The sequence below is a fragment of the Lactuca saligna genome, chromosome 6, assembly GCF_052625555.1.
Source record: "Lactuca saligna cultivar CGN05327 chromosome 6, ASM5262555v1, whole genome shotgun sequence".
NCBI classification, from domain to species: domain Eukaryota; kingdom Viridiplantae; phylum Streptophyta; class Magnoliopsida; order Asterales; family Asteraceae; genus Lactuca; species Lactuca saligna.
In genome coordinates, this window is record NC_136422.1 from 71,465,657 (window position 1) to 71,492,672 (window position 27,016).

Consider the following 27,016-nt stretch of genomic DNA (forward strand, 5'->3'; position numbering starts at 1 on the left):
ACATATCATCCAACGATATCACGACGGACTCATTGACTAAACACTTCCGCAACTAAGACACGTGGATGGTGTTATGGATATGACTGAGCTCCTCAGGAAGGTCCAACTGGTATGCTACCCGACCTACCCGGGCAATAATTCTGAAGAGTTCGATAAATTGGGGGCCCAACTTCCCCGTTTTCGAAACCGTATGACACCCTTCCAAGGTGACACCTTCAGTAGTACCACATCCCTCACTTGAAACCCAAGGTCTGAACGGAGTCAGTCATAATAACTCTTTTTACGACTTTGTGTGACCCACAGCCTATCGCGCGCCTACTGAATCAAATAGGTGGTCTTAAGCACCACCCCGATGCTTCACATAACCCGATGACAGACCCCCCCCCCCCCCCAACAAACCATGGTGAAGTAACCTATGAACAACAGTACCCTTGTTAGGTACTATTCACAAAGGAACACACAATTTATATATAAAAAGAATTCAAATATTACATGCTTCAAATTCGGCGGTTTGTTGTTCAAAGAAAACTTAGATTATTTTCTAGGTCTAAGCAAAACATGATCCAGAAATTGAAAATTTGTAAAACAATACAAAAAACCAAATCAAACATAATATTGAAGCTTTGGTTTAATGGAATGAGAAAAATTGGAAACATCGTAGATCAATATTATATGAAATGTTCATAAAAATTATATTTTATAGCATATATTATGGGAGGTGATTTGTGACAACCGTTACTTTCTGGTCAAGTCAAATTCAAAGAAATTCAACAAGTCAAACCGGCCAACTCAATTAACCCTTATATATTAGGGTTTACATTATGTTACTATTATACAACACACCATTCTAATGCAATGGATCACTTAGAGTCTTCACATGTTCAGAAAATCTAAACCTTAATCAGGGTAAGTGATGGAACTACTCGATAAAACATTGATACATACCCTTCGGGGGCGTATAACACTCATAACAAGGCAAAACGAGGTTTACAAACCTGGCATTTCGAAGTTAAACACTCGCAAAGGTCACAAACAAAATCTCTCTCAAATCTCTCCCAAATCTCTCTGAAAACCCTCTTTCAACTTTTCATGAACTCTCGGGGCATCCCGACCCTTAACTTAATTAAAAACGCTCAAAACCGGAAGATTATTTGAAAAACAACCCTTAAGGACCGAAGCCTCTTATAGAACCAAAACCCCTCTTAGGAGCTGAACCTGCCAAAAACTAAAGCTAGCCCCTAGGAACCGAACCACTATGACTGAAACAACTTCTAAGCGAACCGAACTCCAAGCACTCTCGGTCCATTTCACCTTCTGTTCATTTCGCCTTTGGTTCCCTTCGGCTCAGATCAATCTACTCTCGGTTCTCAACCCCCTTGGACCGAACCCTCGCATATTTACTTCCTTTTCCCGGTTCTCGACCACTTTCGCGTTTTAAGCTTGTTTTTCATGATTTTCGCGTGGGATTTTCACCTAAACTTATATTTTGACATATAAGACCCTATATAACATTTTGAGATAAACCTTTATATAAGAATAATATCTTTTTTGTAAGATATTGGCTTTGAGTGTTGACTTTCCCATAAAGTAAGGACACAAGCTATCTCCCATACCCATTCCATGACATCTTCCTGTCACTATTCACCTATAGCCAATCAACTATTTGTAATTTCACCACCCTTCTCTAGCAAGACACATTAATCAAAGGCTGGGGAAAAACCCTTATCTCTCCTCCAAGATATTCTCTCTTTCACCAAAAACAAACCCATTTTTCTCTCTCACTTTATCTCTCTAAACTCAAGATTTCAAGGCTGTTCTTGAGCATTCTCCTCTATTTTTGGTAAGTATCTTCATCCCAATCTTGAATATTCTACACTCCTTCACTCAAATCATGAATCTCTTACACAAATATCATCATATTTGTGCCAAGGATCTTCAAATCTTCAAGCACCTCCCAAGTGTTCTTGACTTAGAAACCTTTATTCTCAAACTCATACTTCAGCTTTTCACAACTCAAACTCATACTTCAGCTTTTCACATAAAACTTGAGTCCTATTCACGGACTGTTATGACCATCTTAAACTAAATATATTTCAAAACTGTTTAATATGCAATTAGTTTAGGTTTATACCTTTCTAATGACTACTTGTACATCTCCATACAATTTTTCTACAATTTATGGTGATTTTTAAAAAAACTGCCTATCATTTCAGAAACGAATTCGGACCAGTCTGTGAATATGAACATTTTCGCACAAGTTAGAGACTTATATAAATCATAATAAAACTTATGAATAAACTAGACACATTTTCTAAACTCTCAGAGTTTATGGATTTAGTTTTCGACATCGTATGATTTTTTTAAAACAGTGCAGAAAGGTTAAAAACTGGTTAACAACATACAACTTTCATAACACTTTGTAACATGTTGAGCAAAATGTTTATCTTTGATGACTTCATAGTTTACCTGTGTTTTCTGTTGTGTTACATTTAAATAACAAAAATTACTCACTAAATTGTAAGAGTTCTTTATCATTACAAACACACAAGATGAAACATAAGTAGTATAGTGATACTTTGCTAAGCATACTACTTACACAAAAGCTTTTACTCTTAATACAAACGGGTTTTAATTTACCACATGATAAATTATAATATGTATAGTCTATGGATTTCACATTTCAAACATACTACACAAAAGGGGATTTCAATTCCACTATAGAAAAGGTTTTACACGCATACTACACATAAACTTGTTATCGTAAATTGTGAGGCACGTCTTCATTGTACTCTTAGAGTACGAGTTAAAATTCCTGAAATAGTTATAACCAGAGTCTCTTGTAGGGAGAGCGTGATTAGGCATGAGAAAAAGGACTGAACCGGCCCGAACCGGAACCAAAATCAAGAACCGAACCAGCCCGGCGGTTCTACTGGTTCCGGTTCTACCGGTTCCGGGTCCGGGTCCGGTTTTGCCGGTTTTTTGATTTTGGAACCGGCCTTCGAGAAATAGCAATGTATTTTGGGCTTACGGTTTTTCGATTTCGGGTCCGGTCTTTGGGGGATTTATTTGAGTTTCAAAGTTACATTAAACACATGTGAAGATTATATATGAGAGAACTTCATGGATTAGTTCATGCATATGCATACCCTTAAACAAGTTCTTTAAGTATTCCATATAAGTAGAGTTAAACTTTACATATAAAATAAAAAAGTTGATATATAAATATTTCAAATTTCTTTCCCAGATGATATTAGAACGATTCATAGACTCTTTTTGGCTTGAACATTCTAAAGAAACATGGGTGCAAAAATGTCAAAATGCTCAAACAGCCTAATCTTTCGAATTGCTAAAAGAGGTAAAACTACACAATCACATTCTTTCTTTAAATATCAATAAAGTTCAACACTTTTTAATACTTCATATAAATTCAGGAATTAGGGGAAGCTATAAATTGGAATGAAGGGCAAACACTTACAAATGCACCTGAAATTGTAACCGAATGGAAAACTTTAAAACCAGAGATCATGAAATGGTTTTCAATCTCAAATCCTTCATTCGACAATGGAGAATCCGAACAACAATGCAGAACCCGAACAACAAAACGATGGATTCTCAAATCCTTACACGATCGCTTTTTTTTTTTTTTTTTTTTAATGTCCAAAGTAGAAGTGCAAGCGACAAAGGCATGGGGTGTTTTGTAAAGACTATCCGGTCCGATTCCCGGTTTTGGGCCGGTTCTTAACGGGTCCCGGTTCCAAAAATTCATAAAATTATAGTACCGATCCCGGCCCGACCGGTTCCGGGATCGTTTCCGGCCGGTTCTCCGGTCCGTTTGCTCATCCCTAAGCGTGATAATTGTGTATAGATCTATATTGGGATTGTCAACCCAGATTCATGCTGCTTACGATAGCCCGATCGACCGATCGGGGGTGACAAATGTCATTTCAGTACCGATGCCCGAAGAACGTCGCAGCAGGTCTTCTCTGTGTTAGTATGGTTATAGTGAATCACATAGGGAGATAACGGCACATATAGTTTACGGGAAATTTCTACTTTAAAAAGGGGTTTTATTTATCTTAAAACTACATACAACATTACAAGTACGAAACACACACATACACTCGGTCTTGGGATTTAAGACTAGATAACATCTTATAAGGAAAATATTATATTTTCTTGGGTATTCATTTCAATTACCAACACGTTACAAGTACGAAACACAAACATACACTCGATCTTGTGATTTAAGACTACATAACATTTTATAAGGAGAATATTGGATTTTTCTTAAGTGTACATCACATTTATAAACAAAGGTTTCCAAACTCGGGATACAAAACTTGGTTTTATTTCAAATAATAAAACTACTATACATGCTGGTGGTAACCAAAGTTTTCAAATTCTACATCTAAAAGCTTATGAACTCACCAACTTAATTGTTGACACTTTTTCGAAATTACTTGTATTCTCAGGAAATCAACAACTTTTGAGGATGGGGCGTTAAATCTTCAAACATTTCATTTTGTCATTATAGTGTAATTGATTTTGAAACATGTAAACTCATACTTTGGTGCAACTTTTTCAATAATATTTATGATGGTTGTATTTACTTGGAGCACGATTATACTCGTTGTTGTGATACTATACATGAAGTCCGCCACCCCCGTACGTTTCTGCCATCCTTGGTTTGGGGGTGTGACATGATTCGTACACAAAAATTTATGCATTATAATGTTTTACAAATTACAATATAATTCTATAAAACATAAATTGTTGTGTATGGAGAAAAACTGATTTATTTAAATTATTATGTATATATTATAGTTGATTTCTACATGAATTATTCGATATATATTATAACTAGGTGTGAGACCCATGTATTACATGTGTTTATTTTAAAAAAACTAAATATAAATTTCTAGACATTTGATGAGTATGAATTTATAAGAAAAGTGAGAAAATACTGAATTATAAAAATTAAAGTGTTTTTTTCTCTTTTAATTTAAACAAATAATTTAGATAAATAAATAAAGAAAATTAATGATTTTTTAATTTGGTAATTTTAAAATTAGAATGAAAGTTCATTAATGAAATCGATATGTATTTATTATTGAATATTAATATTATCTACAATTTAATAAAATGAAAAAACCATAAAATGACAATTGGAATAAGAATTAATTTAAAATAACCACAAAATTACATGTGGTAAAATAAATAAGAAGATACAACAGTAGAAAACAATTCTTCTAGATTGCTCGAACCCTCACTTGGTCCGGATTATACCTTGGTTGTAGCAAGAGAGAAAAAGATGAAGCATAAGCGTAAGAGAGGAAGAGAGTGATTTCGTTTCATCCGGTGTCTCGAATCAGTCACATATGCATTGTATATATACTACCCAATGCAATTAAAACGAAATCGTAACAATCATAACTAAATAAGAAAATTAATCAAGAAATTAAAATGCAAATAAGAATCTTTATTTATTAAAGATGATTGATTTCTATGTATATCAAACATAAACAATTTCTAGGTGTCCTAGGTACAATTGGTGTTGGGATAGAACCCCTGTCTGATAATTACTTATATAAGATCTAACTCATTCGTTTTTAACTCTATACTTTAAGGAATCCAATATTGACTCTCTAAATTTAACTCTATACTTTAAGGAATCCAATATTGACTCTCTAAAGAAATATCTACTCTCCTCATCCTCTGTATAAAGGTTTCTCAAGTATCAAGAATTAATAAATTATGTTAGTTTCCATTTTGGGTTCGGTTCAATTTTAAACCCGAAGCCGAGGTTTAAAAACAAACCGGAGAAAAACAGGAAACCTAGAAACAAACACATTTGGTGCAAATTATTACAAACATATTTCACACATAAACTCAATGCAAGACAATTAATATATTGCAACATCTTGTCCAAGAAACCTACACATACACACAAATTGACATATAGCTAATGCATCCATCGATCATTCTGTTTGCGAAAAACGCTTGGTCCATATGTGGAATAAACAAGCTCCACAAGTAGAGGAAATTGCAACAACGCGAACAAAGATGCTGGAATACTCGTTGCTATAACAACTGGAGCTGCAATCCATGTTACTTTATCGCGAACTACAAGCGTTATGGTTGCACTAAATGCTATCATAGCGGCTACTAACGATAAGAATAAAGAGACGAGTCCAATCGTCATTCTCTTTGGTAGGGCATAGAGAAAGTCACCCTCTGCATATCGTGAAGTAAGTATCCCTAAGAACATCAACACAGAAGTAGTCGAAGAGAATAAGGCAATGGCATCTGATACGATAAAAAGCATAAAGACTCCTTCATCTAAGAACAAAGGTTTCCCATTATCTTGGTTTCCACCAGGGACAGTGAATGCAGCTGCAAATGCCATTGTCACTGTGAGTGCTGCTACTACGGTGCATGAAGACGCTGTGTCTTTCATCCATTCCTGTCCTTCTTTAAGTAAGTCTTTATGTTTATCAGTGAAAACCATTCTTGGGGTTTGTTTTTCTGTATTTAAGGCTTCTTTATATGAGGGCTCTATAAACTTTTCGACTTCCTGCACAAATATGAAGTATCGTTATCTTTTATGACCAAAAGTAAATTTACTACATTCCAAAAGACTGAATATTTTCATTATTTTTAATTGGTACTTCACTATTTTTATAGTGAGTATAAACAGAAGGGATGCTGTAAAACCGTAGACCATCCCCAATGCATTGAACTCATATGAGTTCAATGGATTGACATATATACATTCCACTCACTATACAACTTTACCTATTAAACTTTACACTCCATTAAACTCTAAATAATTTAATAGATTGTCACATCATTTATCATTTTTTTTTATTTATTGTTATTTTTTAAAAATTTAATTACCATGAAAATAAAAATTAAAAACTACAATTAAAATTAACATTAATTTAAAATTTAAAATAAAAAGAATATATATATATATATATATATATATATATATATATATATATATATATATATATATATATATATATATGTGTGTGTGTGTGTGTGTGTGTGTGTGTGTGTGTGTGTGTGTCTGTGTGTATGTTTGTGTGGAGAGAGAATATAGAGTTCAATGGTGATTAAACTCCCCATTCCATTGAATCGTAATCATTTTCTCATAATTAGGATTTTGAGTTTAATGAGATTAAACTCCCATTAAACCCCATTATACTCCCATTGGAGATGGTTTTAGTCTTGTTCATCAAGGTAACAGCACGAAAAAAAAACACACATGAATAAAAGAAGAAAAAAGAACGAAACACTAGATTAAGAAGCTTGGGTGCTAAAGACTTTTTATTATAAGCAAACAAAAGGGATGGAATACTTACAAAAAAGAGTAAAAAAACTCCTTATACTAATCCAATTAGAAATTAGGGGTGAGCAAAAACCGAACCGCAAACCAAAAAAACCGAAAAAACCGCATAAACCGAAATCGAAATGGAAACCGATGGTGCGGTTTTTAGTTTTGCAAAAACCGAAATACTCGGTGCGGTGCGATTTTTAGTCTCGCAAAAACCACAAAAAACCAAACCGCACCGCATATATATATATATATATATATATATATATATATATATATATATATATATATATATTAAGTGTTGATATTTGTAAGAACCAAGAACTTACGACAATTAAAATTTCTATAAATGTAAATATATATCTTATCTATCGGAGGATGATTGTATATTTTTAAGCATACATTCAATGGTATTTACAATAACAAATAATTTTTATGATATTTTTTTAACATTTAAATACGAAGAGTACTAGTAATATAGTATCATTTTTATGAATATATTAATTGATATTATCGTATCTAATTGTGAAACAAATATTATATTAAATTTGCATTATATTGAAGCATTAGAAACATGTTGAATGAGTGGTTAAGTAATTTGATTTCTAACCAATAGGTTGTGGTATGGATTTATCTCCAATAAATGATTACCACTCATCATTTGAGTCAAAGTAACTCGCTGAGTTACTTGAGTTTTAGTAAAAAGACAAAATAGGAAAAAAAAACCGCAAAAAAAACCGAACCGCAAAAAACCGCAATGAAAAACCGCAAAAACCGAACCGCATAAAACTGAACGGTGCGGTTTCTAAATTTCGAAAAACCGAAGTTGCGGTTTTTGGTTCGGTTTTGACCAAAAACCGCACCAAACCGCACCATGCTCACCCCTATTAGAAATCTAAATGGACGCCACTAAATAGATAAAAACCACGGAAAGCAAACTTTTTTACTTTGTCCTTGAAACTAAAATCTCCATCGTAATTTTTTACTTTGTCCTTGAAACTAAAATCTCCTTGTTTGGATATCGTAATATGAATTTGAAAAAGACATCATTAAACAAAACAAAAAAAAAAAACATATATTGCCACCATTTTATTGATTTATTTGTCAATAGATTATTTTATTGAATTTGCATGCTTAACTAATTTTAGTATGATTGTTTAAACGTTCGTTGACTAGCTAGATTTACAAGAAATATAGTTAATGAAATAGAAAAAAATAAGTTATGCTCGTTTTTATCTTTCTCCCTTTAATAAGTGGTTAAAAGAACTACAAGATTATTTCACGAGTTAAATTATGACTTTAATTACAATGATCACCTTAAACCATTGAAGCTCACGCTGCATTTGTAGAGCTGCACCAGTGACAACATTAAGTCGATGAGGTGGAGCTAACTTTGCGGCCATGTGTAATGCATTCTCGTTTTCCTTATCAAGCTGAGTCGCTACAAATACTTTGTGATCAGACATTTGGTATATAAGATTGTAGACTCGTTCTTGGCGTTCCTTGATTGCTGCATGAAACAAGTAAAGCCCTTCGACACTATACCATATTATGCCAGGGTAAGTTAATATACACTCCTCAATAAGTTCATAAGCCCCGTATTTGACTGCTGTAGTTATCCCAGATCCTAAAATCTTCCAAACTTTGTCATGATCCACCGTTCCTATAACAATTTCACATATACGCTTTACAAGAATGTTGCTCTGAGCATGCATTGCCTTGCTATCATGGATGTTCTTGATTGCTGGAGCTGGAGTTATACACAACATATGATCCAAAACTTAGAGATGATACTTTATTATAAGCAATATGAGTTATGAATATGTAGCGTACCCACGAAATGAAGGCCCCTCCAAAATCCAGCAACAATCTGTTGATCAAGGAAAAAGTAGAAAAAGGATTTTATACTATATATTTACGTAGAACCTTCTTCTTTGTGTGTATATAGGAGAAGGCTCTTTCCATATTATAAATAGATATTGGCATTTCGATCTATATATGATAATTTTTGAAGCATCGAGTAGAAATCATTGTTTGTAAAAGATTTAACATAAATGTAAACCATATTTAATGAGGTCTATCAAGGTCATTGTTCAAATTACATAGATTTTAATGGATTAACACTCATTATTTTATGTTTCACTTAACCCTATTAATATTTTTTATAATATATTGAATTCTATAAAATTCATTGAAAGATATTTAAGTATTTATTTATGATTTAAAAAGATTTTTTTTCCCAACATTGAGTTTTAAATCCATTGAATGTTATATAACATGTCCTCTTCCATTGATTGTCACATTATTCATCTTTCTTGTTTAACTCTTGAGTATGGATAAGGAGCAACTTTGTGTGGTTGAGATAAAAAATAAACAACTAAAACGTGCAACTTAAGCTGGAATTTAAAATTGGTACCTTACTAAAATTACTTAAGAAGATATTGACTTTACGAGCATCTTGACTCTTCTTTATAGGAATCACTAACATCAAACAAAAATCTAAAGTTTAAAACTCGTATCCAAATATTGGAAGTATCATATATATCTTGAATAACATGAGAAATTTACATGAATAGATGAGTCGTCCCCAAAATCCAAGCCTGCTTCCACTAAGAAAATTTTCGGGTTTCATAGCTAGTGCTTGCAAAGCCGTTTCGCCATTCCTATCAGATTCAAGCACGATGTTTGGGTGCATATCAATTATTTTCAACGCCACATCTGCATCACGAGATTCAACCCAAATAGATATTTATACTACGTACATAAATAACTGCTAAATATCCTATGTTTTAAGCTGCAAATATCGGACATACCATAGAATCCAGCCATAATTGTAAGAGTAATGAGATCGCCACCAGCAACTCCGGTGTACGGACCAGTCCCTTCCTCACTACCAGGTGGTGGTAAATCTGGAGTCTTGGTCAACAAATACTGAAGCGTTTTCTTGTTTCCATGCCATGCGGCCAGTTTTAATGGCGTATTACCGTAGGGATTTGGAACACGGGTCATAGAAGGGTTCTGCTCCACCAAAAGCATTGTATCAGTCAGATTTCCAACCTTAGCAGCATAATGCAACGGGTTGCTTCCACCCCAAGTCGCTGTAAACAGCTTTTCAGCTGCTCCAACTTCAATGATACGTTCCACCAACTTCTTCACGAAACGTTGCGAGCGATTCGTTCCCACGGCTATGATTAGCGGCGTCTCTGACCAGTAGCCAATCTGTTTCGTCATCAAGTCTGGATCTTGTTTGAAGATTTCACTTACAGATTCCCAATCATCAAGCAACGCAGCTTTGTAAATCGGAAGATCCCTGATAACGTAATTGTATGTCATTTTGTTTAATTTGAATACGCTCAGAGGAATCTCAAATCTTTGATCGATATATGTTTTGAATTACGATTCATATATCATATGTAATGTATTAATGTATTTGTTGAGTCAATTCATGCAGCTGTATTATAATCCCACTTGTATAATTTTAATTCGTTGACCATTATATATTACCCTCGTCATCATCTATTCGTCATCAAATGTTAAAATCTCTTTGGTTTAGATTATTATTAGATAATGACTAGGTACAGTTCCTTAACATAAAGTCTAAAGGTTATTGGAATCCGTAAAATTAGAATGTGATAGTACAGAATTTAAAATTGTAGATGATAATTAAAAGAATTGCTAAGATAGATAAAAAATTTTAAATATAAATGGTTTTCTTTTGCCAGTTTTCTTGAGCAAACGGCGAAAATGACATATGTGCTAAGTTTTGATCTTTTGTAGTAGACTTTGGCCACTTGCATTATTTAATGAGCAAGATGCCACTAATATTTTAAGATATGTTGGCGTTCATGAACTTTTTACAAAGGTATGCATGCATATGATAATTTTGATAATGTTGTTGATTGAGTGTTTTTCTTTTTGGATTTGGAATAGATCTAATGAAACTAAGATTAATTGGTTTTTTTGGATTAGAACACAACTCTAACTTGCATTTTTCTATATAATAGGGTTTATTCTACTTCATGCATTGCCGTGCCAATATGTACGGCACCTTGGACGATCGTCCAGACCCTTAAAATTTCAAGGGCCACATTTTATTTACATTATTATGTTAGTATAGTAAAAAAATCTTGATATATTACTTATAAAGGTTGAGAGGAAAAAAAAAAGAAAAAGGAGCTAAAACAACGATCAACCGGAGAAGACTAAAGGACCTACAATCTATGGACAAATTATAACAAGGGTTTCATTTTAAAAAAAGAACAAAAAATCCGCCATTCTTTACTAACTTTTTATTATTGTAACACTCTTTTTTTATATTTTTTTCGGGGCCTCAAATCATCTTGGACCAACCTTGACTTCATATCATCATATTCATCATCCAAACGTGAAACTTTGTAGGTATAATGAGTTGGCAAATCATACTTGAACTTGATTGAGTACATCGAGAAGTTTATATAGAGATTACAAGTATAACTATTGAATACATCAAACAAAGATATAATTAAGGGATTAAAGAGAACACATTTGATTTTGAAATATTACAGTCAAGACCCATCCCCTCTAAAGCGAACTGATAGTGAGACGACATGTAGGTTTTGTAACGATCGGATACACTTTAAGTATAAAGAACAAAAGTAACTAATTAAAAAGAAATTAAAGAACAAAAAGTAAATAACACAGAGATTTCACCAAATTGTTCTTTCACTAATAAAGAGTTTTGTCTTCACCAAGAAGACAGGTTGTCACAAAGACGATTACGACACCAAGCCATGTTAACTTTAACTATACATTATAATTTACCCTAATATAGATTGTATACTAATATACAAAATATTAAGAACTGATCTTCATAACAAAGATATATACCAAATCTCCTATCTATTATATACATACATAAATACATATATATATATATATATATATATATATATATATATATATATATATATATACACACACACATACATATACACACATACAGACACACACACACACACACACACACACACACACATATATATATATATATATATATATATATATATATATATATATATATATATATATATATATATCATTACCTAATATATAAAATATTACATAGAATAACTATATTAAGCGCGAATGCTGATAAGCTTTATATGCTGGCGCTGGTTGTAGAGTAGTTGTTGATGCTAACATATATGTAGAGTGTTTGACTCATCAAATCATAAAATTTAACCTTATAATCTCCCTTATCTGATGATATCAAAACTAATCTTCAATGAATTCTTTAGCTCATGCTCACCCTGAGAGTAAGAATGAAGTTTTAACTCTTCAACTTTAATAAATGCCCCCCCTGAGAAGATTAATGACTCTCATGATGATAAAGCAGCGTATGGCAGATAAAGTTGATCTTAGCTTGACTCCCCCTTAGATTGTGCTTAAATAAACATCTAGTAGTTTCTTTAGCTTTGGCAAGATAATTCTCCTTTTTTTGACATCAGCAGGAGAAGGAACTAGAGGAGTGTATTAAAGATGCAAAATTGTAGTCTAGTATAGGATTGTGATGTCTCCTGATAGTATGAGTTTGAACTACCATTCACTGACATAGTCTTGCCAGATCTCATCCGCGTGTGGTTTCATACACTGACACATTAATCACTTTATTAGAAGAAAAGGGCAAGAGTGGTATGATGCGTGTGATAAGTTGTGGTGTTTTAGCTTAACCAACGACATAAATTTGTCAAGCTCTTATGAGTGTATGGTATAATATGTTGAATCATAAAACATTAAAGAATAATATAACGATAATAATTAATTAGAGTGTGGTATAACGTAATGAATCATTAATTTTTATTAAAAAGATAAAGGAAAGAATGGTTTATTTCAGTCACGCTAAGGTGAAATCAACGTGAATCATAAACATTTTAACTCATCAACAAGAAGTGGTTTAGACTTCCATATCATAGAGTAAGTTGCATTCTAGAGTCAAAGATTCACCTGTAACTCATAATGGTACAATGTCATACCTCAGACTAGGAGGTTAGGGACATGAACAAACCTTTGTCATTTAACGACCAGACAAGTAACTCTTACGTTGATGACTATGCAATCAGAGTAAGCTATTAGGTTATCCTCAATGTTTCAGGAGAATATGAGACTTAGTGCATACGGAAAGCATGCTTCCAGGGACAAGGTCAAGTAAGATAGTTAACTAAAGATAAATACCCAAGCCTTTTTATCAAATTTTTATTTAGACTAGGATCTCACTTAGAGTGTTTAGATAATGCTAGACAGTCTGCGTGAGAAGGCGACTCAATATTCTCAGCAGATGGTCTCACTAATGAGAAACATAGAGGGATTTAGTCATATACAACAGTATGCTTCTAAGGACGATAAGTTGTTAAAATTTGTATACTAAGCTTAGAATTGCCATTGCCGGATCCCTTTAAAATGTTACAATAATAAACAATATAAAAATACAAACAAAATAAATAGTCAAACAATAAAATAGTTTAAACAACAAAATATGTAGATCTTTTTTTTAGAAATGTGATAAAGACTCGTTCCATCAAATCTTTAAAATTGAATGGTCATAAATATACTTACAGATTCCCCATCATCAAGCAAGACAACTTTGTAAATCGGAAGATCCCTGATAACGTAATTGTAAGTCATTTTGGTTAATCTGAATCTGCTCAGATGAATTTCAAATTTCTAATCTATATATGTTTTGATTTATGATTCATTTCTCATGTATATATATATATATATATATATATATATATATATATATATATATATATATATAAAATTGGGTGAGTATTTTTTTTTAAGTGAGTACTCGTAACAACATTTTAAAAAAAGTGAAAAAAATAAAAAAACAGTTATAAAATTGAGCATAGTATTATATCCGAGAAAAAAAATTACAAAAAAATTATGTATCATGAAAATTGAATAATAGATCATATTTATGATCCATGATTTAATTTTAATGATATAATTTTTTTTTCAATATTTTTTCTCCTACATATAATGCTTGCTTTTATGATTTGTATTTTTTAATATATTTTTTAAAATTTTTTTAAAGATGTAATTACGATTCCTTACTTTAAAACGAATCCTCAATGAACCGGATAATATATATATATATATATATATATATATATATATATATATATATATATATATATATATATATATATATATATATATATATATATATATATATATATAGGGCTTTGAGAATATATGGCTGTTATATAGCCAACTTTACGTATAGAACCTCCAAAACCCTGTCGTTTCATATAAAAAAAGACCCACCACCGTTTTCAGCTGATTTTCTTCCTCAAATACTCATGTGATCATTTTCTGACGTATCGATGTACACCTACCAGATTGTCTGTTAATTCCATTCTCGTGCTTCTTCCTTCTTCCTTATCGTTTTACTCCAATCATTGGGATAGGCAAAAAAAATTGAATATGAAGAATTTTGTCGGATCCTTTCTTACCGAAGAGTCAAATACGACGAACATATTGAAGATTGAAGACGATCAGAACTTGAAGACGATCAGAACTGAAATAGGCTTACTTTTTATCCTAAATTCCCTTTCTCCATCGAATTTTAGCAAAGCCATACAATACAGAGATGTACCAGTGTCTTAAAGTCGTCAATTTCGTGTTGTTTCCCACTAATTGAACTACACTGTTCACTACGTATTTAGGTCATCTAGTTGGTGGGTATTTCTATTTTGTTCAGTATAAGCTGTCAGTGCTTGATCACAGTAGAATTTCAGGTTTGATGTCTCAATTTAATCTTGTTGGGATTTTCTTAATTCTCTTTTTTTACCGATTTTTGAGGTTTGGGGTTTAGTATGATAGTATTCCAAATTGTTGTATGTCTAATTCATTAGTTCAATTTGATGTATATCTTTTCACGTGAGATGTACCGGAAACCAGTTGGAAAAAAAAACCAAATTATAGTTTCTTCATGAGATCAGCATGTTTATGGTTGAAAGCTTAAGTCATAAATTCATATTAATCTGCATACACACATTTGACATTATAACTAATTATTTGATATTGATTCAAAAAAACATATTTAACAAAGTTAGTATATAGTTTTTTTACTCAACAGAGGCATGATGTTCCAGGAACTCTAGTGTTGTCAGCAAGAGCATCAGAATTATTGAGCACATATTCTAACCTGTACAGATTTGCATATTTTTTGATGTCAAATATATCAAATAAGAGTGGTAAAGGTACAAGAGTGGGATGGCATGCTGGTTGATACATCATGTTTACTTTAAAACCTTTTTAAGCCTTTCTTTTTGGTTTTTTGGTTTTGTGTACACAGATCAACATGGATGCATCTAATATGGCTTAGTTCACAAACCAACAACAAAGCTACAATATATAATAGTATATATTGCAATTTATGCAACTAATTTTTATTAAAGGGTCATCAATGCTTTTGTTATTGCTTGCTCTCTATCTTTATTGAGGACGCCCACATTCGATTGCAAATGTCACACGTTGCATCCGATTGCAAATGCCAATTATTAGACTTGATGTCAAGAAAAATTCTTGTTGTAAATTTATTTTTTAAATTGATTACGACTATATTAAAGTAATGATTTATAGTAATTTTTTTTCTTATTATAGCATTTTACTTTCTATTTTTTTTTTCTATTATTGCATTGTACTTACACTTTGTTTCATTAGTGCATTGTATCATAGAAGGTACACTTGGTGCATAAAATATTTTATAATAACATAATCAAAGAATGGTGATCGGATTTTATACACAAACATGAAACAATCATTAAACATTAAATACCAATAAGAAATGAGAGCCCATGATACTAAATCACTAATTAAAATAAACAGTATAAATACATTGTGAGTGGAGAAAACTCAAGTATCAAATAACCAATTTTGTTATTTTAATAGTAATGAAAACTCTCAAATCACCAATTTTATTGGTTTATGTAAATCAAATAAAAAAAATTCAGCTAGTTCTCTTATTATGTACCACCCCTAGAATAACTTCAAAAAAATAGCTTCATCATTTCTCTTGTAAAGCCTCCTCTGCCTATACCAAAAAGAAAAATAAAAAATGAGCATTAGATTACAAAAATCATAAAGCTTAAAAAAATACCTTTCTGCTTGGACAACCAGTAGCATAATGACCCAGACCCTTGCAATGAGAACAAGTTCTCTTTTTCTTTGCCAGCTCCAAAGAAGACTTAATCCTGTTTGCATTTTTAGGACGCCCTTTCGTGTTAATAAGAAAAACTGGATCTCGAATAGATATATGAGGCATCATGTCTAACTGGGAAATTCCTACACAAGAATCTTGAGATACGTTTTGAGGTCCATTTGGCTTTTTCTGAATAATTTCATCTTCTAAAAACTTTATCACTAAATTGTTGAACTTTTTTATCTTTGAAGGGGAGTCTTTTGCATGTTCGATTGCTTTGTTACAGTTTGCACGGACATACCATAGGGTTAAGGCACTAACTTCCTTTTCGGTATTGATCTCATGCATTCCGACGCTATGACTACCCAACCTAAACCTTGCATCAAGTGTCCACCTAGGTAAAATATAATGGTCAGGAAGGGTTTGAACATTTCTCTTCTTGATCACGTATAGACTATGTTTGCATAATATGCCATATGTTTCAAACTTAGCACACGAACATCTGACATTCACTTGATTCGTGAAACGATAACTAACAAATCTCCAATGCGCTTTATCAATATCCACTTGGCCAACTCTATATTTGATTTCTTCTGTACATTTGCTTAATGTTTCATGAGTTAAATTTTGTGTAGCTTCTATCCATTCTTTTTTAAAAATGTCAAAAATATTTTTGGTATAACATTCACCTGCTTTTGCTTCTATTGGATGAACAGAAGATAGAATTGGCTTCGAGTTTATAGTCTTAAAGTCTTCATCTTCTTCAACGGCTCTTCGAGATTCAACTGCTTTATCATATTGAACTACAAACTCATTCAACATTGTCTTGGAATTTACAAATCCATCAAAAAAGGAATGAATGCTCTCGCTTCGTCCACTGGTTGTCATGCTGGCAAAAAAAACATCCTTTAAGTAGGCTTTAACCCAATGTTTTCGTTGGTTATACATACCGATGATCCAACAACAATTTTCAAGGTTATACTTACCACGCATAACTTCCCAATCTGTTTCAAATTCTTCAGCTGTATCACTTTTTACCCACCGTCTATAAGACTCCTTAAAATCACTATAATGGGCTACAAGCGGTCGGAGATGTTCAAGCTCATGCTTCTTAATATGCCATGCACAATAGCGATGTCGAGTGTTTGGAAACACTTTTTTTATTGCATTACCGATTGCTTTATCTTGATCGGTTATCATTGCAGATGGGTGCTTGTTGAACATGCACTTTAAAAAATGCTCAAATAACCAACAAGAAGTTTCTTCCTTTTCATTTTCTAGCAATGCACCACCAAACAATATGGTTTGACCATGATGGTTCACCCCAACAAATGGAGAAAATGGCATCTTAAATTTGTTTGTCATGTATGTAACATCAAAGACAACAACATCTCCGAATTTAGTATAGGCATCCCTTGATCTTCCATCGGCCCAAAAAATATTTCGAGGAGACCCGTCCTCAAATAAATCCACAACAAAATATTGGTTATCATCTACTAATGCTTTATCTTGGAAATGTTTGATAAGCCCGTAAAACTCTTTACCTTTGTATTGTCTTCGTTGCTCAGATAATATATCCACACATTGTTTTGAAGTAACATCAAGATCTTGTGGAGTTTTCATTGCATTAACAACCTTTTTTATTTGGGAAGGCTTTAATCCTGATTGACCAAGCTCCAACATAAGAGATTTACATGCCAATGAACGATGGAGCTTCCCATGAGAACGATGCTTCATTACTTTTGTAGGTGTAACACTTAACTCATGATTGTGGGTATCGTTAAACATGTCCGCAAACCATATCCCATCTTTTCCTTTTGAAATTCGAAGCATTGCTTGGCATCCGGTCCTCAAATTTCTACGTTGTTTCTTTGCAACCCCATAACTATTAGCCTTCAATCTTTTAAAGCCTTGTTTATTGTAAACGTACATTTTACGGTATGGCTCATTTGTCGTTTTGTTTTTAAAGGCCCAATGAATCCGTATACCAAATCCATGTAAAAAATCATATTGATTATAAAACGTATATGCATCATGAGGTGTACTAAAAACCTTTCCAATGATACAACCTTTCCAATGATACTTTCATCTCCATCGTGACCCAGATTTACATCGATATCATTTATTTTCTCGCATTCTAAAGTTGATTCTAGATAACTATTTGTATCGATGTCGTTAACCATATGTGTTTCAATAGATTTGTCTGCTACTTGTATTTCTGTGTTCATAGTGAATGACCTGTAGTACATATAAACACAAGAACTTACATTTTAAACATTTTTTATAGCTAGAAAATATAAAACCGTAGAGCTGTCAAACAAAGTATAATTTAATATGTTGCAAAAAGAACCTTCCATTATTTACTGTCAATAAGGTAATATGTGCTTTATAGAATTAAAGAGGAGAAAAACAAAGTAATTCCTATTATTTTCTTAATAATTGGAATATACAACATGATCTTTCAATTTTCTTTTCTATGAAGTAATTTATTGGGCTTTGAGCATAATAAACAAATCATGGATAATGTTATTATACTACTAACCCAATTTCACTGTACATCACATGGGAATGTGTTAATTTTAATTTAAATAAGATAAACAGTGCACAACTTTATTATTACCGGGAAATATTTAATTACTACCTGGAACAGGGGATGTGAATTTGAAGAAGACAATCACTGCAGGAAAATTAACGACTAAAATCGACCTGGAACAAGCGATGCAAAATCAAAAAAGACGATATTAGGGTTGAAGATGACTAGTCAATAAAGAATGATCGTGAATACTAAGATCGAAAGAAGGAAAGAAACCATATGCTAGGAAATCGTAAAATCAATTTAAGGATTTGATTGTTCATCTACAAAACGACGTCGAGTTTTATATTCTATACCTAAGCTTAAATGCCTAATAGCCATATATTCCCTTTTCCCATATATATATATATATATATATATATATATATATATATATATATATATATATATATATATATACTAGTGGTGGACCCGCGTAAAGCGGCGGTGGTGCATAATTTCTTTCGGCAATATATATGTTTCGTTTACAAAAATATTATGTTCTAAAAGGAAGCACATGTTGAAGACAATTGAATCCAAATTTGGCGTTATTTGTAACATGATACATCAAATAACCGATAAAAGTAAATCTGTCAAGACGGTACAGAATAAAAAATGTTTAAGCCATTCAAACAAAAATAGTTGAATTATATAAGAATACAAAAAAAGGAAAATGTGTAACAACACATGACTGATCATACATTATTAAACACTTTTTTGTAAAGCATGTTTGATGTATAAACTACATCACCTTTTAAGTTTTTGTTAGGCTTAACTAACACTTTTGTATTGCCATGTGAGATCCCTCTACACAATGCAATATAAAGTTGGTCATACGATAATATTGTGTCTGATTGATACTTATATTTGTAATTGTTTGTCTTTGAGTTTTATTGATTCTCATTGCAAAACATAGTCGAATAGGAAATTATTTCCTCTTCAGCTTGAATGGGAACAAGTCATCATCAATGGACATAAAGAATCACTTCGTCTAATATGAAAACATATTTGTCAAAAATGGATTATATTACTATAAACCAAAAAAAAAAAAAAAAAAAAAAAAAAAAAAAAAAAAAAAACGGAAAAGGGAAAAGGTAAAGGCATGTTTTTTCCACCTAATTAACGTTTCTACATTACTTGAGTATGAAGGAGAATAGTAAGGCAAAATAGATTTTTTTTGTCTCTTTTGTTTCTAGGTATTGACATGTGAGGACATGATGGTTTATATGAAGACTTGCCATGAAGCAATGTCATATGATCCCTTCAACAAGCCTTATGCATTAGATTCCCTACAATTTCTAATTTCCCACGTAGAGTCTTCCCACCGGCTAAGAACCCAACACTTAAAAAATGTCAACTTTTGTACTTGGCTTCCTTTTAGATATGAACGGAAGTCCTCAAAAAACATTAAAAATAGTGATGATAAAGCTTGTACATCTATCGCTATATGTAGGGATGAGCAAATGGACCGAACCGGCTGAAACCGGCCCGAACTGGACCGGAACCGGGAACCGGCTTCGGCCAAAATCAAGAACCGAACCGGCCCGGCGGTTCTATCGGTTCCGGTTCTACCGGTTCCCGGTTCCTACCGGTTCTTGTCGTATCTTCAAATGTTGGAACCGGTCCTTGAAAAATAGCATAATACTGTTCCGGTTTTTGCCGGTTCTACCGGTTCCGGTTATATCGGTTCCGGTTCCTACCGGTTCCCGGTTCCAAAAATCCACAAAAATAACATCCCGGTCCCGGCCCGACCGGTTCCATCGGGTTTCGGTTCCGGTGCCGGTTCCGGTTCCGGTACCGGTTCCGGCCGGTTCCCCGGTCCATTTGCTCATCCCTAGCTATATGCAAGACAACACGATGCACATCCATTCAATCTCCTTTTGTCTATCCAATACATGATCATTAACCTGCACATCCATAGCAAAAACAACATCAAATTAGCACATTAAGACATCAAATATGTTTATAAAGATGGGGCGTTTATATACAAGAACACGACTGGAAAAAATTTATGCCTTACGAATTTTGTCTTGGTTGAAAATTATATGAAAACGACATATTTAAACCACTAAAATATACAATGTTACCATCTTAATTAAAAAACCAAAAAATTGAAATGTAACATACCAAGTGTTTCATAACAAGAACCTATATGAGAATGATATCCTTAGTGTTTCTTGGTAGCAGAACTTGTATCCAGTTTGTTGCAAGAAATACTTCCAATAAGCCAAATTGATCAGCATTGGGCTTAGATTCCAATGTTTTCTGAAATCAATTTAAATGTTTTCTGAAATCAATTTAAAAGCCTCATATAATTTGAAAATAGTTCTGCAATAGATCAATATAACTTTCTAATAAAAAAGGGTCTATACACGAATTATATACACGAATTATTGGTGTATTGGCATTGAATTCTGTATCTATGTAAATTAATCAGTGTTTTTAATTCTTTTTGTCAAACTTTCAATTAGGGTTCTCTAATATACATCAAATTTATAATTTTTCCCTTCTGCTTTGTAAAGTTTTATATATTAGGCTTCTACTTTTATTATATATATATATATATATTAAAATGTTAACGTTTATCATTAGGAATTTAAATCCATTTTAAGTTTATTTTTTACTACGATATATTTTATTATTTTAAATTTATAATTTTAACGATCGATTTATTTAAAAATTTTTAACTTGTTTCTAGTAACATCTATTTAACCATCCTTACGTCAAATGTCAAGCCTTATATATATATATATATATATATATATATATATATATATATATATATATATATATATATATATATATATAGCAGAAAACATTTATATTTATAGATAAAATTATAAGTTATATGAAACATTAACAAAAATAGAATGGATAAAAATAAAAACTTGGTTTCAATTTCTTTCAATATATAGACCATTGATATTTCTTATATATTAGACCGAAAGCAATTAACAATGTCATTTTGAAAGTGATTTTCGTTAAAAGCAAACATACGATATTTGTTATAAATATAGATTATATTAAATGGCTATTGTTTCAATGAAAGTAACTATTGTTTCAACGACACATCGCCATTCGAAACGGATATTCATCCAATGGACACAAATGAAGCAGATGAAAATCAAATGGACACAATAAGTATTTAATAGTTTAAAATTATATATATATATATATATATATATATATATATATATATATATATATATATATATATATATATATATGGCTGTTATGTACCTAATATTAGGTATAGATCCGTTAAAAACAATATAGTTTTAATAAAATACAATCAAATCTCTCTACTATCTTTCTTGTATTCATTTTCCATATAACTCTTACCTATATATATATATATATATATATATATATATATATATATATATATATATATATATATATATATATATATATATATATATATATAATCTAAAGTTTCAAAAAGTATAAGGTATGATATGAAAATCAACTATAAATATAAGGGCATTTAATGAAAATTGAAAAGTAAACGTTTATTTAGTTTAATATATTAAAAAGTGTCAAAACTTTCAGTGATGTATATCGAGTCAATCAAAAATTCATGCATTTGGAATTCAAGTCGTGCGGTTAGAATTACCCATAAAAAATAAGTCAAATCAAAACTGATCAAAGCCTTAGAAATTCATAAAAGAGAGGAAAAAAACACATACATACAATACATCCATGGATCTATAGACGTTTCCTGCAATAAAAGAATCATTTCATGGTTAGGGAACATAGGAGCATTGAGAGTTTCTTATTCAAACTTTAATTAAGCAATACACATATGGAATCAACAAGAAGACCAATAAAAATAGAAATTCGTGTGAAAACACATATAAACATTAAACATATATTGAAAATGTGGATTAGGTTTTAAGAGTGAGAGAAGGGTGGACCATGGTGGTAAACGACAGAGAGGCAGATGTTAGGCTTTCCGGTGGGTATGATAACGATAATGTGAATGTGCGATGTCTTTAGCGCTGTGAGGTGTGTGGTCGTGTTTTGATGTGAAGTCGTGCTGCCGGTGGGCAGTTGCCCAAGGGCCGAGCCAATGTCGAGCGCATTGATTATGGTGGTGGCGCTCAGTAGTCGAAGAACGAAAGAGTTTGGAGACGAAGCAGGTTCGTGTCGGGGAACTGAGGTTGAAGAAGAGACACGACAATGCTAGTGGTGTGCAGATGGGGGGCTGTAACAGAGAGTACCATCATATGTGCTCCATACATCCATATAGATGCTTGTTGCTAGATCTAATGAAAGATGGATTGTTGAAGGCGGAAACATGGGTAAAGGCTAATCTGGAATCCTTGCTTTTGCGGTCATCTTCAACCGCTGAAACTTTAGGTTTATACAAAGAGCTTGAGATTTTAGGGTTTCAATTGTATTTTTGAAATTGGTCAGTTATGCATTTAAGTAGGATGACGGATTCAACAATTGTTAAATAAATAAGTATAGGTTCCGATATATGTGTAAAAGATAAAAGGCGGATAAAATATGTTCCAAAAATTAATGCATTAGATAGTTGTAATGTATGTTTTATATGTATAGCAAATTCAAAATATAAATAATATTTTACAAATTTAATATTATTTTATTGGTGGTTAGTTGTACTCTTAGTTTAATAGTTTGGACGTCTTAAAAAAATAATATTATTATATTCAATCTATTTTTAGAAATAGTAAGATTTCTTTTATAAGATAGTAAACAAATATATATATATATATATATATATATATATATATATATATATATATATATATATATATATATATCGAGAAAGTGAATATACCCTTAAGGGTATATAAGTTTACGTACCCAAACACACCATAATACGTCGTTTTGTTTGATATATTCATTATAATATTGATAAACTTCAACCCTAACTTGATTTGCTTTCAAGATATTTGAAATTTCACTATTATCATTCTCTTACATCACATATTTTTGCCGAACACCTACTAGGCTATGTATATTTTAATTGAAAATGAAAATTATTTAAGAGAAAGATAAATGTGTAAATTATAAAAATATTGGAAGTAAATCAAGTTAGAAGTTAAATTATAAAAACATTGGACAATTAGAATGTATTATATGATACAAAACGATATAGTATCGTGAGTTTGGGTACCTAAGCTTATATACCTTTAAGGGTATATTCACTTTTCCATATATATATATATATATATATATATATATATATATATATATATATATATATATATATATATATATATATATATATATATATATATATATATATATATATATATATATATATATATATATATATATATATATATATATATATACAATCTATTTGTTGATCAGTCAATTCATGGAGCTGGATTTAATATTCTTTCTTCAAAGATGCTATAAAGAATATTATAATCCCACTTGTATAAATTTTTTTCGTCGACCTATATTTACTACCTTCGTCATCATCTATTCGTCATTAAATGCTATAATCTCTTGGGCATTAAATAATATGAGAAGCAAACATTGGCTGTTCGCCTGTTAGTTTAGATTATTATTATTAGATATTGACTACGTACACTTCTTTAACATAAAGTCTGAAAGGTTATTATAACATATTGCAAATTTGCAATCCTTAAAATTAGAAAGTGATAGTCTCTTGTTAGAGCATTTAAAATTGTATATCATAATTAAAAATAAAATTACTTTGTTAGATAAAAAATTTAAAATATAAATTGTTTCATTTAGCCGGTTTTCAGTAGGGTAACTACTTACCTTTGTGCTCAAAATATAAAAAGATCAACAGATGAAAGGAAGAAAAATGAATATACGAAAAACAGGAAGAAAAGTTATTCTCTTGTTAAAAAAGCAATAAACAATACATGTATTTATAGAAAAACAAAAGAAAGAGTCATACGTACTTACCTAACAAGTAACACTTGTTAAACAAGTAAACATCTAAGCGACTTCTTAATCTAATTCAAATTCTTAAAATAAGAAAGTTTTTTATTTTTTTTTTTCCCCAAAATACTCATGCACTCATAAATCCGATTTATCAAACAATCACTCTCTTAATCGGATTGGACATACCACTCGTTCACAATAATGTTTAATCACCTTCTTTTCGAACAATCTCGATTCTAGACCTTTCCCGGACACCCGACTGTCACCTCAGTCACATCCATAGTCCTACATACCCTTTTGATTGTTCACAATACACGTAACATGTAACATGACATCTTGTCAGACACGTTCATTACCATCTCGACTTTTCCGGATTACCAACCTCTTCCTTGGCCACATCCAAACCTCTCTTCTCCCACATCCATATCAGAAAATCACTTAAGGTGAGTTCATACCCATACAATTTATGGTGATTTTTAGGGATGAGCAAATGGACCGGGGAACCAGCCGGAACCGGTACCGGAACTGGAACCGGCACCAGAACCGAAACCCGATGGAACCGGTCGGACCGGGACTGGGACGTTATTTTTGTGGATTTTTGGAACCGGGAACCGGAACCGATATAACCGGAACCGGTAGAACCGGCAAAAACCGGAACATTATTATGCTATTTTTCAAGGACCGGTTCCAACATTTGAAGATACGACAAGAACCGGTAGAAACCGGGAACCGGTAGAACCGGAACCGATAGAACCGCCGGGCCGGTTCGGTTCTTGATTTTGGCCGAAGCCGGTTCCAGTCCGGTTCGGGCCGGTTCCAGCCGGTTCGGTCCATTTGCTCATCCCTAGTGATTTTTAAAATAACTGTCTATCATTTCATAAACGAATTCAGACCAGTCTGTGAATATGAACATTTTTACACAAGTTAGAGACTTACAAAAATCATAATAAAAATTATGAATAAACTAGACACATTTTCTAAACTCTCAGAGTTTACGGATTCAGTTTTCGACATCGTATGATTTTTCTAAAACAGGGCAGAAAGGTTAAAAACTAGTTAACAGCTTACAACTTTCCTAACACTTTGTAACATGTTGAGCAAAGTGTTTATCTTTGATGACTTCATAGTTTACATGTGTTTTCTGTTGTGTTACATTTAAATAATAGAAATTACTCACTGAATTGTAAGAGTCCTTTATCATTACAAACACACAATATGAAACATAAGTAGTATAGTTATACTTTGCTAAACATACTACTTACACAAAATGTTTTACTCTCAATACAAACGAGTTTTTATTTACCACATGATAAATTATAATAGATATAGTTTATGGATTTCACATTTCAAACATACTACACAAAAGGGGATTTCAATTCCACCATAGAAAAGGTTTTACACGCATACTACACGTAAACTCGTTATCGTAAATTGTGAGGCACGTCTTCATTGTACTCTTAAAGTACGGGTTAATATTCCTAAAATAGTTATAACCAGAGTCTCTTGTAGGGAGAGCGTTATAATTGTGTATAGATCTATATTGGGATTGACAACCCAGATTCATGCTGCTTACGACAGCCCGATCGGCCGATCGGGCGTGAAAAATGTCATTTCAGTTCCGACGCCAGAAGAACATCACAACAGGTCTTCTCTGTCTTAGTATGGTTATAGCGACTCACATAAGGAGATAATGACACATATAGTTTACGGGAAAATTCTACTTTAAAAAGGGGTTTTATTTATCTTAAAACTACATACAACATTACAAGTACGAAACACACACATACACTCGGTCTTGGGATTTAAGACTACATAACACCTTATAAGGAAAATATTAGATTTTCTTGGGTATTCATTTCAATTACCAACACGTTACAAGTACGAAACACACACATACACTCGGTCTTGTGATTTAAGACTACATAACATTTTATAAGGAGAATATTGGATTTTTCGTAAGTGTACATTACATTTACAAAGGTTTCCAAACTCAGGATACAAAACTCGGTTTTATTTCAAATAATAA

General features: G+C 32.1%; 2 protein-coding genes across 2 annotated transcripts; both read right to left on the bottom strand.

The window, feature by feature from the left end:
• Window positions 1-5,889: 5,889 nt before the first annotated feature.
• LOC144999746 (uncharacterized) lies at window positions 5,890-10,727 on the bottom strand. The gene is made up of 6 exons (XM_078958910.1): window positions 10,153-10,727; window positions 9,908-10,057; window positions 9,756-9,820; window positions 9,173-9,209; window positions 8,656-9,089; window positions 5,890-6,574 (listed from the first exon to the last, which is right to left on the bottom strand). The coding sequence occupies exons 1-6, from the start codon at window positions 10,670-10,672 to the stop codon at window positions 5,963-5,965; spliced, it is 1,818 nt and encodes a 605-aa protein (XP_078815036.1). The 5' UTR covers window positions 10,673-10,727; the 3' UTR covers window positions 5,890-5,962.
• Window positions 10,728-16,388: 5,661 nt separating this feature from the next.
• Window positions 16,389-18,751, bottom strand: LOC144999795 (protein FAR1-RELATED SEQUENCE 5-like). The gene is made up of 3 exons (XM_078958955.1): window positions 18,625-18,751; window positions 16,482-18,592; window positions 16,389-16,415 (listed from the first exon to the last, which is right to left on the bottom strand). The coding sequence occupies exons 1-3, from the start codon at window positions 18,749-18,751 to the stop codon at window positions 16,389-16,391; spliced, it is 2,265 nt and encodes a 754-aa protein (XP_078815081.1).
• Window positions 18,752-27,016: the final 8,265 nt, after the last annotated feature.